Source organism: Lolium perenne, chromosome 7 (genome assembly GCF_019359855.2).
Source record: "Lolium perenne isolate Kyuss_39 chromosome 7, Kyuss_2.0, whole genome shotgun sequence".
NCBI classification, from domain to species: domain Eukaryota; kingdom Viridiplantae; phylum Streptophyta; class Magnoliopsida; order Poales; family Poaceae; genus Lolium; species Lolium perenne.
In genome coordinates, this window is record NC_067250.2 from 257,488,022 (window position 1) to 257,506,356 (window position 18,335).

General features: G+C 46.7%; 1 protein-coding gene across 1 annotated transcript; it reads left to right on the forward strand.

Moving 5' to 3' along the window:
• The first annotated feature begins 724 nt into the window (after positions 1–724).
• Positions 725–3,441, forward strand: LOC127315382 (putative cellulose synthase A catalytic subunit 11 [UDP-forming]). The gene is made up of 4 exons (XM_051345876.2): positions 725–1,552; positions 1,661–1,870; positions 1,967–2,416; positions 2,494–3,441. The coding sequence occupies exons 1-4, from the start codon at positions 1,133–1,135 to the stop codon at positions 3,439–3,441; spliced, it is 2,028 nt and encodes a 675-aa protein (XP_051201836.2). The 5' UTR covers positions 725–1,132.
• Positions 3,442–18,335: the final 14,894 nt, after the last annotated feature.

Below are 18,335 nucleotides of genomic sequence, written 5' to 3' on the forward strand. Positions count from 1 at the left end.
TTCAGTTAAAAATAATCTTGTGCTAGCTTCTTCATTGTCGATCCACTTACTACTTGCTATAGGTTAACCGATCAATTGTTAACCGGGAAGAGCAGGTAGTGATTGACTGCTTCTCCTGATTCCTCAACTGAAAATAAGTTCATCCTTCGCAGGTAGCCAGTTGTCTGTTGTTGCCACAACAATCCACATTACCCTGTTGGTTGTTTCTTTCGCCTAGAACCGCCTCGCGATCACCGTACGAATCACGTACGGTATCTTGTCGCTTGCAGTATGATACGTGGGATGGAATGTGCGGGACTGGATTCCTCGGCGAGGACAAACAGAATAAACTGAAACTACATGCTGCTTCTGATGCCGTATAAGTAGTTCTCTTTGGTCGTAACATCCAAGACACAATGCTAGTTAGTGAGACGATCGCCGGCTACTTGGTTAACTGAGATTGTGCACGAATTGGCTAGGGATTGTGCACCGATTGGCTTTTGAGATGGACGACGAGAGCCTGCAGAAAGCGCCGCCCAACACCCCGGAGCCGGAGCTTCGTCTAGCTTCACAAAGGTAAGTGACTGGCAAACAGCTCAAGTCCATCGCCGTTCAGTTTCAGACTTTCAATACTCTGTAATTCTTTTTCACGCATAAATCACCGTGCGCAATCATGTTTCGCCCCCGTGCTTTCTGCAGTGGCGGGCCTGGCGGTGAAGATGACGGGCCTCCTCCTCCGGAGCCTCTCAGCAGCAAGGTGCCATTGCCGTCCGCCCAACTTAGCCTTTACCGCGCGGCCGTCGTGCTCCGTGCCGTCCTCCTCGCGCTCTTCCTCCGGTACCGCGTCACCCACCCGGTGCAGGACGCCTACGGTCTATGGCTGACCTCCGTCGCGTGCGAGTGCTGGCTCGCCCTCTCATGGCTCGCCGCCCAGCTCACGAAGCTCTCACCGACCAACCGTACCACTCACCTCCACGTGCTCGAGAAGGAGGAGAAGGACGGCAAGACGCTGGCGAGCGTGGACGTGTTCGTGAGCGCGGCCGACTCATCCAGGGAGCCGCCGCTGGCGACGGCGAACACGGTGCTCTCCGTGCTCGCGGCCGACTACCCCGCCGGCAGGCTCGCCTGCTACGTTTCCGACGACGGCGCAGACATGCTGCTCCTCGAGGCGCTCGCCGAGACGGCGCGGCTGGCGCGGCGGTGGGTCCCGTTCTGCCGCGCGCACGGCGTGGAGCCGAGGGCGCCCGAGCCCTACTTCGCGCGCGGCGTGGATTACCTCCGGGACAAGGTCGCGCCGTCTTTCGTCAAGGAGCGCCGCGCCATGAAGAGGGAGTACGAGCAGTTCAAGCTGAGGTTGAACGGCCTCGTCGCCAGGGCGCGCAAGGCGCCGGAGGATGGGTGGGTCATGTCGGACGGCACGCCGTGGCCCGGGAACGACCCGAGGGACCATCCTGCCATGATACAGGCTCTTCTCGGCTCCGACGAGAACGAGCTCCCTCGGCTCTTCTACGTGTCGCGGGAGAAGGGGCCCGGGTTCCAGCATCACGGGAAAGCCGGCGCCATGAACGCATTGGTTCGTACGTTTGATCATGTCGTACACAACGGCATGCCAATGCCATTTTCTAGTGATTAGTCTATTGAGTTTCAGTGATTCTCGAGCTGAATTTTTTGTTTCGATCAGCTCCGGGTGTCTGCCGTGCTGACAAATGGCGCCTACGTGCTCAATCTGAACTACGATCACTACGTCAACAACAGCAAAGCATTCAGGGAGGCGATGTGTTTCCTCATGGATCCGGCCGCAGGGAACAGGACATGCTTCGTTCAGTTCCCTCTACGGCCCGCTGTCCACGCTGCAGATGACGACGCGAGCCGCGACTCCGTCTTCTTCGATGTAAGGAATCCAGGTCACTTGCCCACCCCACAGCTTGTGGAATGCGGCCGTCCATGGATCACGCTAACTTTGCTATTCTTCAATGGTTCGGTTCAGGTCGATATGAAATGCATGGACGGCATCCAGGGCGCGGTTTACGTCGGCTCCGGCTGCTGCTTCAACCGGAAAGCGCTCTACGGGTTCGACCCCGCGATGGCTGACGACGCCGACGACCTGGAGACCGGCCGCCGGAAGTGGTGCTGTTTCGGGGCGAGGGAGAGGCGGAAGCAGAGACTGAAGAGGACCATGTCGGTCGTCCCGTTGCTGGACTCTGAAGACGATGACGAGGAAACAGAGGGGGCGAAGAGTCGGAGGCTGCGTTCGTACCGCGCCGCGTTGGAGCGGCACTTCGGCCTGTCTCCATTGTTCATCGAGTCGGCGTTCGGAGAGCAAGGGCTAGGCGGCAGCCCGCAGCCCGCGGCCATGGTGGCGTCTCCTGTCCTCAAGGAGGCCATCATCAACGTCATCAGCTGCGCGTACGAGGAGCGGACGAGATGGGGCAAAGAGGTGCCAATAGTTTCATGCAGTCCCGCGTGCACTAAAGAGTTGATTTGACGTTGCTGGTCTCGTGTATGCATATGCAGTTCGGGTGGATCTACGGCGCCGACGCCGGCGACAGTGTCGTGACGGCATTCAGGATGCACGCGCGCGGGTGGGCGTCGGCGTACTGCATGCCGTTGCGGCCTGCGTTCAGGACCTACGGGGAGTGCAGCCCCTCGGAGATGCTCGCCGGCGCTTCGCGGCGAGCGGTGGCGGCCATGGGGATCCTGCTGAGCCGGCACTGCCCGCTCTGGGCCGCCGGCACCAGAATGAAGCCCCTGCAGCGGCTGGCATACGTGAACCGTGTCGCGTACCCGCTCGCCTCCCTCCCGCTTACCGTCTACTGCGCGCTCTCGGCCGCCTGCCTTCTCGCCGGCAAGTCCATCTTTCCCAACGACGTGGGCTACGACGCCGGGGTCCTGCTCGTGCTCCTGCTCTTCTCGGTGATCGCGTCCGTGGCGCTGGAGCTGAAGTGGAGCGGGGTGTCTCTTCGGGCGTGGTGGCTGGACGAGAAGCTCTGGGTGGTCATCGGCACGTCGGCGGGCCTCGCCGCCGTGTTCCAGGGGATCTTTAGGGCGTGCACCGGCATCGACGTCGGCTTCTCGACGGACACAACAACGACGCCGGTTGAAGGGGAAGAGGAGGAGGCAACGACGATGCATGGCTCGACACTGTCGGTGCGGTGGAGTAACCTTCTCGTGCCACCGATCAGCGTGCTGTTGGGCAACCTCGCCGGAGTGGTGGTGGCGATCTCGTACGGGGTGGACCATGGGTACGAATCATGGAGCCCGCTCGTTTGGAGACTACTATTCGCCGCCTGGGTGGTGGCGCACTTGCAGGGGTTCCTCAGGGGACTCCTTGCGCGACGGGAGAGGGCGCCGACCATCGCCGTCCTCTGGTCGGTGCTCTTCGTCTCCATCCTGTCGCTGCTCTGGGTCAATATCCAGACGTACTATGCGCCGGCGGCGGCCACGCAACGGCCGATCTTCTGAGCCAACTCAAAAAGGGATATTTGTTCGTTGGGCTTTGCTTTCCCTGGGCCTTGCAGCTTTAAGGGCGGGTATACACAAATCCTAGAAGGCCTTATTACACCGAGGCCCAGATTTATGCATTTATACTAGCGTGCCCTAATAAAATCTTGTTGGCATGCGGCCGCAGAACGACGCGCCGAGCGGGCGGTCTCGTGGCCACCTGAGCCTTTTCAGGTGTGGGTCTGTCCGGGTGGTGCACGTGGGTGACGTGGTCTAGTGCCGTTGCTTCTAGTCATGGGTCCCACCTATCGGTGATTGGGTTGGTGGTTTTCCGCTCTTCGAATTTCGGGGATCGTGCCCACTTCTCGCCCTCCGCCCCCAGTTTCTCTCCCCATTCCCCTCTCTCGGCAGCGGCGTAGAGGCTCCCCCAGGGCGGCGATTTCGCGGCGATTGGTGGTTGCCGGAGGCGGTAGGAGGTCGGCGGGTGGCGCTCCGCAACGGGGCGACTGATTCGGAGACGCCGACCGCGGGATCTAGTGCCGCGGTGAGGAGGCGGTGGGGAGCGATCTCAGCGGCGAGTAAATCAGCGCCGAGGAGGTGTTCTGCCGCCATGTCGGAGAAGTTCGTGAGCATCTACTGCTGCGGCGCCGCCGTGCACTTCCGTGTCGCGGCAAGTACTCCATCCTCCCCTGCAGCATCCGCAGAATCATCGATTTGGTAGAAGTTGGCATCTACCCCGCGTCGATGTGGTGCTGAACTCTTAGTTGAGGTCGACCGCGCCGAGGTGGTGTCGTAATGGAGGTTGAGGTCGACCGCTGCGAGGTGGCGCGGCGAGGTGGCGCGGAGAGGTGGGGGTGCTCGTCTTCCCCTGATATTTTTGATGAGTACGGGGCTGATGTTGACGACGAGCGCGATGAGATCGCTCCCCACCGCCTCCGAATATGTCGTAGTTGAGATCGCAGTTGGGGCTCTGGGATTTTGAGGTCGGGCGAGAGGGGTTGTGGGAGTTTTGAGGGTTTTGTGGATAAGTTGATGTCGTAGTTGCTTTTGTAATATTTGTTATTGCTAATCCAGATGTGTTTGTTGCCTGTAGTGGTAGGAAACTTGCTTATGGTGTAACATCCCAAATTTCAATAAAAAGAAAGTTAGAAGAATTCCAGAGAGCAAAATTTCAAACCAACAAAAACTTTTTAAATCGCATATAGTGCCCTGCATAGGACTTGTGCATTTGATTGATATGCCATGATGATTGTTATTATGTGTATGTGCTATACTCTAAAACCCTAAGGTGATCATGAGAAGATCACCAACCAAATAAATCAAAAAGAGAAAGAAATCAAATAAAAGGAAAAACCCTAAAACCCTCACATATGGCTTATGCCATTTTTATAAATTTTGACCCTAGACCAATTTGGTCTTCACCATTAGTTGAACAATGTTACTAAACACTTATTACAACTTTTGGAATCAAAGAAACACAAATCAAATGGATTTCAAACTCAAATTTGGCTCACATATGATAATGGTCAAATCTGCCAATTATAGTCTGATCACTACTTTGAGCCCATGCAATTCAAAATTTTCAAACTAAACCTTGCTAACTCTTTGCACCTCATCCAAGACAACATCAAGGTGAACACTTTTTGTAAAGATCACCATGCCAAATTCTTTCTAGATCAAATGCTATGCTCATCCAAAGTTGCAACATTTTATCAAGTGGAACAATCTCACACTTAGCCAAATTTGCAATTCTTTGAATTCAACAATTCCACCACCACACCTCATCTTCTCTGGTCATTTCTAACTCAACCAAACACACACATTTCAAATTGGGCAACCATTTGAATTCAATCAAATTTGGACAAAAATGACAAATTTCAAATATGGAACTATTTGACACTATGTCAAATAGTGATCTACACTACTCTAATCTACCCCAAACCTATTCTAAATGGTCCCCTGGTCCCCTCTCACTCTTAATTACACATAGTAACCCTAGGAGAGAGGAGGGCAAAGCTAGGACATGGCCATGCCGGCCATGTCGCCACCCCGACAAGCTGCCCCTCTTCTCCTTCACTCACCACCCTCGCCCTGGTGTCAAACGTCGCCACCGTGCTCCTCTACCTCACCTAGCATCGACCACATCCCCATAGCCGCCGTAGCCTCGCCGGAGAAAGCGCGCGCAGAACGCGCCAGCATGCCGCTCGCGTCACAACCATGCGCGTCGCGGACACGCACTGGACACGCGCCACCCCATCGCCTCGTGCTCGCTCTGGCCCCGCTTGCAACGCGTTGAGCACCACCGTGCCACCTCAGACCCGCCAGACACGCGCTCGACCCGACCCTGGACCGCCGCCGCCGTAGATGGAGAAGAAAATCCCGTGGACGCCGCCCGACGACACGGAAGCAATGCGTCGCCATCCAACGCCGCCCGACCGTGCTGTCGCCGCCATTAGCATCGCCTGGATACGCGGAACGATCCTGCGCCCTCGCCTAGCTCGCTAGCCCGCCGGAATCGCCGCGCCATGGTCGACCTTGCCACTGCCCCACAGCACCCTCGCTCACCTATAAAAGGAGACCCCCACTCGTCGATCTGAGCACACCAGCACCTTCCCCTCTTCTCACTCGACCGCCAGAGCCACTTCGCCGTCGACATTAGCCACTGACGCCGCCCAATCGAAGCCTCACTGCCGCCAGACGCCGCGGAAGCTCGCCGTCGATTGGAGCCGTTCCAGGAGCCGCCGCCGGTACCAGGAGCTTCGCCGTCGACTACACATTCCCCGAGCATACTGCCAAACCTTGCTGGAGCCTCCGTGAGCCCTCCGACCCCCTAGGCTCGCCGCCAGACCCTCGGCATCTCGCCGGAGAAGACGATGGTCCTGTGCCGTCCGATTCGATTCTAATCCAACGCCCCCTGTTAGTTCATACCGTTTCGGGTTTTAACAGCCGCTGACGTGCGGGAACCACCCTGTCAGCAAGCCCAAGCGCACTGGATGCGTTACTGGGCTGATTTGCTATGATTGAATTGGTTTCGGCCCAAACTCGTTTCCCGCCGGCCCTTTAATTCAAATAAAGTTTAATTCAAATCCATTTCAAATCAATACTGGCTCCAACTTTGAAATTCAATAGAATCTGTTTGGCTTGGCCAAATTTAACAAATTTCATATTGTTGGAAAGCTACTAAAAAGATCTACAATATGCCACTGGTCCCACCTCAAGATTAGTTGTAGAATTAATCTGATAAAAAGAAGAAGGCAGGGACTTTTCCCTATTCAAATAATTATTAAAAATCAACCAAAATATATATTAAGTTAATTCCAACTCCAATAGCTCACATTTGACTTACACTAATTGTTTATGCAAGAAAATGGTGTGGTCACTTTGCATGATCATGCCCTAGTTTAATTAATGGACAATATGGTTAGTTTATTTAAGTGATATTGTCCAAAACTATTATGCAAATCATATGAAGTGTTTTACTTCATTTAAATCTTGTCTCAAATGAATTCATGTGATGTTTGGACCCCTGGCCAAACCCTCTTATATGAATTACTTGGAGATTTAAATCATTTGTAGCATTATTAAATGGTATGAGGTGGTCTACCTCATCTAAATCATTTTCTCAAATGATGATAATGAATGTTGGACTTAGGTCAATATAAGTTCATGTATGATTGTTTGAGAAATTAAATCTTAAGAAGATTTCAATGAGAGGAAATTATTTCTCAAGAACCCTATGGAAACTATCATTTACATATTAAATCAAAGGACAATAATTCTCCTCAAGCAACACAACCAATGCACCATAATTAGATTAATTGTGTGCTTAGAATAGTCTGTGTGAATATATGTGATATATGGAATAGCCATTGAATTAGTTGAGTGATTATACTCGTATTTAAATTTAGACGCTAGCCCCGGAGAATACCCGGAGGAAGAAGGTTGCTACCAAGAGGAGGAGGAGGAGAACTTTGAGAACTACCAAGGCAAGCTAATATTCTTGCAAAGTGCAAAGCCCTTTGGGGCAAGGCACACTAGTCTTACCTTTTCTTACCATAAGCCTATCCCAAGTTTCTACATTACAAGTTTTACTTGTTGTTTTCCAAGAGTTACTTTTATAGTTAACTTTGGTCAAAGTGAAAGAAGTTTACTAGAGTAGTAAAGTTAGTCTCAATCTAGCAAAGCAAGATAGCACCCCTCATGATTAGAGCTAGTGCTAATGAATTAAAACTTGACTACTCTAGATGGGAACAATGTGAATTGAATTAAATTTTGAAACCTTGGAATGATGAGGCATTCCATTGAATGATTTTTGAAGGTGAATATGAACAAGAGAAGATGGTGATTTTTGATAAACATGATATTGGTTTGAATGCGATACCTTTCCAATATGGAGTACCCCCACAATACCTGATTATGGGTAGGGCTTAATGATACGTATCCGACGTATCGATAATTTCTTATGTTCCATGCCACATTATTGATGATATCTACATGTTTTATGCATACTTTATGTCATATTTATGCATTTTCCGGCACTAACCTATTAACGAGATCTTTGAAGAGCCGATTCTTTGTTTCTGCTGTTTTTGGTTTCAGAAATCCTAGTAAGGAAATATTCTCGGAATTGGACGAAATCAACGCCCAGGGGCCTATTTTGCCACGAAGCTTCCAGAAGACCGAAGAGGAGACGAAGTGGGGCCACGAGGTGGCCAGACAACAGGGCGGCGCGGCCCAGGTCTTGGCCGCGCGGCCCTGGCGTCTGGGCCCCTCGTGACGCCCCCTGACCTGCCCTTCCGCCTACAAATAGCCTTCATCGTGAAACCCCCAGTACCGAGAGCCACGATACGGAAAACCTTCCAGAGACGCCGCCGCCGCCAATCCCATCTCGGGGGATTCAGGAGATCGCCTCCGGCACCCTGCCGGAGAGGGGATTCATCTCCCGGAGGACTCTACACCGCCATGGTCGCCTCCGGAGTGATGAGTGAGTAGTTCACCCCTGGACTATGGGTCCATAGCAGTAGCTAGATGGTTGTCTACTCCTTATGTGCTTCATTGTCGGATCTTGTGAGCTGCCTAACATGATCAAGATCATCTATCTGTAATGCTATATGTTGTGTTTGTTGGGATCCGATGGATAGAGAATACTATGTTATGTTGATTATCAATCTATGTGTTGTTTATGATCTTGCATGCTCTCCGTTACTAGTAGATGCTTTGGCCAAGTTGATGCTTGTAACTCCAAGAGGGAGTATTTATGCTCGATAGTGGGTTCATGTCTCCGTGAATCTGGGGGAGTGACAGAAACCTCTAAGGTTATGGATGTGCTGTTGCCACTAGGGATAAAACATTGATGCTATGTCCGAGGATGTAGTTATTGATTACATTACGCACCATACTTAATGCAATTGTCTGTTGTTTGCAACTTAATACTGGAAGGGGTTCGGATGATAACCTGAAGGTGGACTTTTTAGGCATAGATGCATGTTGGATAGCGGTCTATGTACTTTGTCGTAATGCCCAATTAAATCTCACTATACTCATCATATCATGTATGTGCATTGTCATGCCCTCTCTATTTGTCAATTGCCCAACTATAATTTGTTCACCCAACATGCTATTTATCTTATGGGAGAGACACCACTAGTGAACTGTGGACCCCGGTCCATTCTTTTACATCGAATACAATCTACTGCAATACTTGTTCTACTGTTCTCTGCAAACAATCATCATCCACACTATACATATAATCCTTTGTTACAGCAAGCCGGTGAGATTGACAACCTCACTGTTTCGTTGGGGCAAAGTACTTTGGTTGTGTTGTGCAGGTTCCACGTTGGCGCCGGAATCCCTGGTGTTGCGCCGCACTACATCTCGCCGCCATCAACCTTCAACGTGCTTCTTGGCTCCTAATGGTTCGATAAACCTTGGTTTCTTACTGAGGGAAAACTTGCCGCTGTACGCATCACACCTTCCTCTTGGGGTTCCCAACGAACGCGTGATGTACGCGTATCAAGCAGATTTTCTGGCGCCGTTGCCGGGGAGATCAAGACACGCTGCAAGGGGAGTCTCCACAATCCAATCTCTTTACTTTGTTTTTGTCTTGCTTTATTTTATTTACTACTTTGCTTGCTGCACTAAATCAAAACACAAAAAAATTTAGTTGCTAGTTTTACTTTATTTGCTATCTTGTTTGCTATATTAAAAACACAAAAAAATTAGTTACTTGCATTTACTTTATCTAGTTTGCTTTATTTACTATTGCTAAAATGGGTACTCCTGAAAATACTAAGTTGTGTGACTTCACAACCACAAATAATAATGATTTCTTATGCACACCTATTGCTCCACCTGCTACTACAGCAGAATTCTTTGAAATTAAACCTGCTTTACTAAATCTCGTTATGCGAGAGCAATTTTCTGGTGTTAGTTCTGATGATGCTGCTGCCCATCTCAATAACTTTGTTGAACTATGTGAAAGGCAAAAGTATAAGGATGTAGATGGTGACATTATAAAATTAAAATTGTTTCCTTTCTCATTAAGAGGAAGAGCTAAAGATTGGTTGCTATCTCTGCCTAAGAATAGTATTGATTCATGGACTAAATGCAAGGATGCTTTTATTGGTAGATATTATCCCCTGCTAAAATTATATCTTTGAGGAGTAGCATAATGAATTTTAAACAATTGGATACTGAGCATGTTGCACAAGCATGGGAAAGAATGAAATCTTTGGTTAAAAACTGCCCAACCCATGGACTGACTACTTGGATGATCATCCAAACCTTTTATGCAGGACTGAATTTTTCTTTGCGGAACCTATTGGATTCAGCTGCTGGAGGTACCTTTATGTCCATCACTCTTGGTGAAGCAACAAAGCTTCTTGATAATATGATGATTAATTACTCTGAATGGCACACGGAAAGAGCTCCACAAGGTAAGAAGGTAAATTCTGTCGAAGAAACCTCTTCCTTGAATGATAAGATTGATGCTATTATGTCTATGCTTGTGAATGATAGGACAAATATTGATCCTAATAATGTTCCGTTAGCTTCATTGGTTGCTCAAGAAGAACATGTTGATGTAAACTACATTAAAAATAATAATTTCAACAACAATGCTTACCGGAACAATTCTAGTAACAACTATAGGCCATATCCTTATAATAATGGCAACGGCTATGGTAATTCTTATGGGAATTCTTACAACAATAATAGGAATACACCCCCTGGATTTGAAGCCATGCTTAGAGAATTTATTAGTACACAAACTGCTTTTAACAAATCTGTTGAAGAAAAGCTTGGGAAAATTGATATACTTGCTTCTAAAGTCGATAGTCTTGCTGCTGATGTTAATCTTTTGAAATCGAAAGTTATGCCTCATGAGAATCATAATAATAAGAAGAAGAAAATGAAAAAGAAGATAATATAGTTAAAGTTTGGACTATTACCACCACTAGCAATGCTAATGATACACATGTTGCTGCACCTCCTACTAATAATGGTAAAAGAATTGGTGTTAGCAATGTTTCCACTTCTAATGCAAAGCGCGAAAAACTGCCTGAAACTGCTAAAACTGCTGAAACTGCCTGTGATAAAACTGCTGAATTTTTTTCCAACATTGGGGATGATGATCCCATTGCTTTAGATTATAATGGTTTGGATTTTGATGATTGTCATATCTCTGAAGTTATAAAGTTCTTACAAAAACTTGCTAAGAGTCCTAATGCTAGTGCTATAAATTTGGCTTTCACGAAACATATTACAAATGCTCTCATAAAAGCTAGAGAAGAGAAACTAGAACGCGAAACTTCTATTCCTAGGAAGCTAGAGGATGGTTGGGAGCCCATCATTAAGATGAAGGTCAATGACTTTGATTGTAATGCTTTATGTGATCTTGGTGCAAGTATTTCCGTTATGCCTAAGAAAATATATAATATGCTTGACTTGCCACCATTGAAAAATTGTTATTTGGATGTTAATCTTGCTGATCATTCTACAAAGAAACCTTTGGGGAGAGTTGATAATGTTCGCATTACCGTTAACAATAACCTTGTCCCCGTTGATTTTGTTGTCTTGGATATTGAATGCAATGCATCTTGTCCCATTATTTTGGGAAGACCTTTTCTTCGAATTGTTGGTGCTATTATTGACATGAAGGAAGGTAATATTAAATATCAATTTCCTCTCAAGAAAGGTATGGAACACTTCCCTAGAAATAGAATGAAGTTACCTTTTGATTCTATTATTAGAACAAATTATGATGTTGACACTTCGTCTCTTGACAATACTTGATATACACTTTCTGCGCCTAGCTGAAAGGCGTTAAAGAAAAGCGCTTATGGGAGACAACCCATGTTTTTTTTACTACAGTACTTTTATTTTATATTTGAGTCTTGGAAGTTGTTACTACTGTAGCAACCTCTCCTTATCTTAGTTTTGTGCATTGTTGTGCCAAGTAAAGTCGTTGATAGTAAGGTTCATACTAGATTTGGATTACTGCGCAGAAACAGATTTCTTTGCTGTCACGAATCTGGGCCTAATTCTCTGTAGGTAACTCAGAAAATTATGCCAATTTACATGAGTGATCCTCAGATATGTACGCAACTTTCATTCAATTTGAGAATTTTCATTTGAGCAAGTCTGGTGCCTCAATAAAATTCGTCTTTACGAACTGTTCTGTTTTGACAGATTCTGCCTTTTATTTCGCATTGCCTGTTTTGCTATGCTTGATGGATTTTTCGATACCATTGACTTTCAGTAGCTTTGTGCAATGTCCAGAAGTGTTAAGAATGATTATGTCACCTCTGAATATGTAAATTTTGATTGTGCACTAACCCTCTAATGAGTTGTTTTGAGTTTGGTGTGGAGGAAGTTTTCAAGGATCAAGAGAGGGAGATGATACAACATGATCAAGGAGAGTGAAAGCTCTAAACTTGGGGATGCCCCGGTGGTTCACCCCTGCATATATCAAGAAGACTCAAGCGTCTAAGCTTGGGGATGCCCAAGGCATCCCCTTCTTCATCGACAACATTATCAGGTTCCTCCCCTGAAACTATATTTTTATTCCATCACATCTTATGTACTTTGCTTGGAGCGTCGGTTTGTTTTTTTTTTTGTTTGTTTGAATAAAATGGATCCTAGCATTCTTTGTGTGGGAGAGAGACACGCTCCGCTGTTGCATATGGACAAATATGTCCTTAGGCTTTACTCATAGTATTCATGGCGAAGTTTCTTCTTCGTTAAATTGTTACATGGTTGGAATTGGAAAATGATACATGTAGTAATTGCTATAATGTCTTGGATAATGTGATACTTGGCAATTGTTGTGCTCATGTTTAAGCTCTTGCATCATATACTTTGCACCCATTAATGAAGAAATACATAGAGCATGCTAAAATTTGGTTTGCATAATTGGTCTCTCTAAGGTCTAGATAATTTCTAGTATTGAGTTTGAACAACAAGGAAGATGGTGTAGAGTCTTATAATGTTTACAATATGTCTTTTATGTGAGTTTTGCTGCACCGCTTCATCCTTGTGTTTGTTTCAAATAACCTTGCTAGCCTAAACCTTGTATCGAGAGGGAATACTTCTCATGCATCCAAATCCTTGAGCCAACCGCTATGCCATTTGTGTCCACCATACCTACCTACTACATGGTATTTCTCCGCCATTCCAAAGTAAATTGCTTAAGTGCTACCTTTAAAATTTATATCCTCTACCTTTACAATATATAGCTCATGGGACAAATAGCCTAAAAACTATTGTGGTATTGAATATGTACTTATGCACTTTATCTCTTATTAAGTTGCTTGTTGTGCGATAACCATGTTCCTGGGGACGCCATCAACTACTCTTTGTTGAATATCATGTGAGTTGCTATGCATGTTCGTCTTGTCTGAAGTAAGGGAGATTTACCGCTAGAATGGTTAGAGCATTGCATAATGTTAGAGAAGAACATTGGGCCGCTAACTAAAGCCATGATCCATGGTGGAAGTTTCAGTTTTGCACAAATATCCTCAATCTCATATGAGAAAATTAATTGTTGCTACATGCTCATGCATATAAGAGGAGTCCATTATCTGTTGTCTATGTTGTCCCGGTATGGATGTCTAAGTTGAGAATAATCAATAGCGAGAAATCCGATGCGAGCTTTCTCCTTAGACCTTTGTACAGGCGGCATAGAGGTACCCCTTTGTGACACTTGGTTAAAACATATGCATTGCGATGATAATCCAGGTAATCCGAGCTAATTAGGACAAGGTGCGGGCACTATTAGTATACTATGCATGAGGCTTGCAACTTGTAAGATATAATTTACATGACACATATGCTTTATTACTACCGTTGACAAAATTGTTTCTTGTTTTCAAAATCAAAGCTCTAGCACAAATATAGCAATCGATGCTTTCCTCTTTGAAGGACCTTTCTTTTACTTTTATGTTGAGTCAGTTCACCTATCTCTCTCCACCTCAAGAAGCAAACACTTGCGTGAACTTTGCATTGATTCCTACATACTTGCATATTGCACTTGTTATATTACTTTACATTGACAATATCCATGAGATATACATGTTACAAGTTGAAAGCAACCGCTGAAACTTCATCTTCCTTTGTGTTGCTTCAATGTCTCTACTTTGAATTATTGCTTTATGAGTTAACTCTTATGCAAGACTTATTGATGCTTGTCTTGAAAGTACTATTCATGAAAAGTCTTTGCTATATGATTCATTTGTTTACTCATGTCATTTACATTGTTTTGATCGCTGCATTCATTACATATGCTTACAATAGTATGATCAAGGTTATGATGGCATGTCACTCCAGAAATTATCTTTGTTATCGTTTACCTGCTCGGGACGAGCAGAAACTAAGCTTGGGGATGCTGATACGTCTCCGACGTATCGATAATTTCTTATGTTACATGCCACATTATTGATGATATCTACATGTTTTATGCATACTTTATGTCATATTTATGCATTTTCCGGCACTAACCTATTAACGAGATGCCGAAGAGTCAGTTGCTGTTTTCTGCTGTTTTTTGTTTCAGAAATCCTAGTAAGGAAATATTCTCGGAATTGGACGAAATCAACGCCCAGGGGCCTATTTTGCCACGAAGCTTCCAGAAGACCGAAGAGGAGACGAAGTGGGGCCACGAGGTGGCCAGACAACAGGGCGGCGCGGCCCAGGTCTTGGCCGCGCGGCTCGGCGTCTGGGCCCTCGTGACGCCCGACCTGCCCTTCCGCCTACAAATAGCCTTCGTCGCGAAACCCCCAGTACCGAGAGCCACGATACGGAAAACCTTCCAGAGACGTCGCCGCCGCCAATCCCATCTCGGGGGATTCAGGAGATCGCCTCCGGCACCCTGCCGGAGAGGGGATTCATCTCCCGGAGGACTCTACACCGCCATGGTCGCCTCCGGAGTGATGAGTGAGTAGTTCACCCCTGGACTATGGGTCCATAGCAGTAGCTAGATGGTTGTCTACTCCTTATGTGCTTCATTGTCGGATCTTGTGAGCTGCCTAACATGATCAAGATCATCTATCTGTAATGCTATATGTTGTGTTTGTTGGGATCCGATGGATAGAGAATACTATGTTATGTTGATTATCAATCTATGTGTTGTTTATGATCTTGCATGCTCTCCGTTACTAGTAGATGCTTTGGCCAAGTTGATGCTTGTAACTCCAAGAGGGAGTATTTATGCTCGATAGTGGGTTCATGTCTCCGTGAATCTGGGGGAGTGACAGAAACCTCTAAGGTTATGGATGTGTTGTTGCCACTAGGGATAAAACATTGATGCTATGTCCGAGGATGTAGTTATTGATTACATTACGCACCATACTTAATGCAATTGTCTGTTGTTTGCAACTTAATACTGGAAGGGGTTCGGATGATAACCTGAAGGTGGACTTTTTAGGCATAGATGCATGCTGGATAGCGGTCTATGTACTTTGTCGTAATGCCCAATTAAATCTCACTATACTCATCATATCATGTATGTGCATTGTCATGCCCTCTCTATTTGTCAATTGCCCAACTGTAATTTGTTCACCCAACATGCTATTTATCTTATGGGAGAGACACCACTACTGAACTGTGGACCCCAGTCCATTCTTTTACATCGAATACAATCTACTGCAATACTTGTTCTACTGTTCTCTGCAAACAATCATCATCCACACTATACATCTAATCCTTTGTTACAGCAAGCCGGTGAGATTGACAACCTCACTGTTTCGTTGGGGAAAAGTACTTTGGTTGTGTTGTGCAGGTTCCACGTTGGCGCCGGAATCCCTGGTGTTGCGCCGCACTACATCTCGCCGCCATCAACCTTCAACGTGCTTCTTGGCTCCTACTGGTTCGATAAACCTTGGTTTCTTACTGAGGGAAAACTTACCGCTGTACGCATCACACCTTCCTCTTGGGGTTCCCAACGGACGCGTGCTGTACGCGTATCACTTAACTGGAAGTTTATGCATCTTAGCATGGGTTCCCTCTGAACACACATCATAGGGGTTACGCCTGAGGCTGCCTCCGTTGTTGAGAAATGATGTGAATTGAGGTGAATTGTACGGCCAAGCCCTGTGCAGTTCCCAGGTTGACAGTTGGTCTTCACTGGGAGGCCAAGCTCATTGGGAGAGGTGCTCATACTAGGATTTATAAGTGAAAGGTTATGGTTGATGATCCGCGTACGGTGTTACGATGATTCGGGGTAATCCCGACGGATGAAATCAAATGTTGTGGCACAAGTGTGCAACCTCTGCAGAGTGTCAATCTATTCGAATAGCCGCGTCCACGGTTACGGACGGTTGGAAAGGCCATACAGTTTCCGATGTCAAATTCTTGAAATGATGGTGAGATGAATGGTGAAGTGGTGAATTGAATTGAAATCACCACTTGAATGGTGGGAATGACATTAATGTTCCCACTTGAGTTAGTTAGCATATGAATAAGCTTTTCTCAAATACTTGTGAACTAAAATTGGCTTTATGCAAATAAACTAGAGCTTAGCAAACCTTACTAGAAATGTCTAGCACTTACATTAGTATTAGTTTTGCGAGTACTTGAAGTACTCACGGCTTTGTCCCTGGCTATTCAAATGGCCAGAGTATGAAGATGAACAAGGAGATGACCAGCAGGACGCCTACGACAACTAGGAGTCTTCCGACGTCAAGCATTGGCCTGTGGACTAGAGAGTCCTTGTATCTTACGCTTCCGCTATGAACTTGTGTTCTTTCGTTGATCAATAGATCAACTATTCGTGTAATATGGATGATGTGATTCCAATTGTAAGACATTATGGTTTGTAATGAATGATGACTATGATACTTAACTATTATGCCTCGCAACAACAATATTCCTGGGATTGCGATGAATGACATAATAGGCATCCGGACTTAAAAATCCGGGTGTTGACAAGTTGGTATCAGAGCCATTGTTTGACCTTAGAAGACCTTAGTTAGAATGGGCGTTCTGAAAACTTAACTTTGAAATCAAATGAAGAAAATATTTGTGAAAATTTACTTACACTCTTTCCTTTGAGACTTTTCCAAAATTTGATGAATCATGTTCTATCTTATTTGAATCTACTTAAAATTTTACCACACTTTGCACTCTCTAACTTACTCATCCAATTCTCTTTCAGATGGAGCCGAATGAACCCATCAACACCAAGTTTTACCAGCTTGGGAACGGAGGGAGCTTGATCTTCGAGCACGACCTCAACGCCCTTTCGAACTTCCTCGAGCGCCCGCACCCTGAGTTCCACGGGATTCAGGTGGATGACACTCATGGAGGAGAGTTGTAGTGGATCATCACCACCGACTTGAGGGGCAAGATGGAGCCTCCCACCTCAGAGAGGATCATCTTCTCCTTCCGTGAGAGCAACTGGCTCGACGGACTCGCACGTGGCCTTCAGGAGGCACTTGCGCGCCTCTGTGGACAGAACGTGGTGCGCATCCTCGCTTCGCGCATCTCGTGAGGCGTGATGCCATGGGAGTGCCCATGGAGCTACAGCCGCACCCGCAATTGAGGCACCATGATGAGCACCTGGACTTCATGCTCTACCAGACTCAGAAGGACCTCGACGCCACTCGCGCTTACGCGAACCAGACCCATGCTCACATCATCGAGCAGGGTGAGGCGATCAAGCTACTCAACAACGACCGCAAGAGCCTTCACCAACAGCGTGCCAAGAAGGACTCGACGATTTCGCGCCTTCGCGCCAAGATCGCGTCTCTTGAGGCCACTGTCAAGGCCCAGGAGGATCAGATTAGAGAGCTGGAGGACAACGACGGAGGTATCGACCTTTAGGGAGGAGGAGCCTTCCTGAGCGACGATGACGACTTTAAGGAGGACGAGTTAACCGAGGAGGAGGACTACGAGTTCCTGGAGGCAGGACCTGACGACTACGTCCCGATCGACGTCGAGGATGAGGAGTAGTTGCACTAGTTTCACTTATGTAGGTGTGAGTTGTATCCTGTCCTTTGTATCGTAGCATGAGAATGGTTCTTAAAACCATGGTGGTATGTGTGTGTTAGTTTGTACTATGTGATGAATGAATGAATGAATGTTATGTTTGTCATGAAAAGATTACAAGTTTCAAATGTTTTCAAACTTACTCCAAATAAACCATAGAAATTTCCCTCTTATCTCATGATCTTCTCTATCTTCAGATGGCCCCTCCCAATCGCACCAACGATGCGATGATGCAACTGCTGCAAACCCTGCTTGCCGACAGGGAGACAGAAAGAGCTGAACGCCAAGCCAACATTGCAGCCTTGCAGAACATTGCCAATCAAGGCCCTGGAAATCATGACCACCCCGGATCCAAGCTCAAGAACTTTCAGAACACCAACCCTCTGGTGTTTAGCAAGACAGAGGAACCCCTCGACGCCGACGACTGGCTCCAG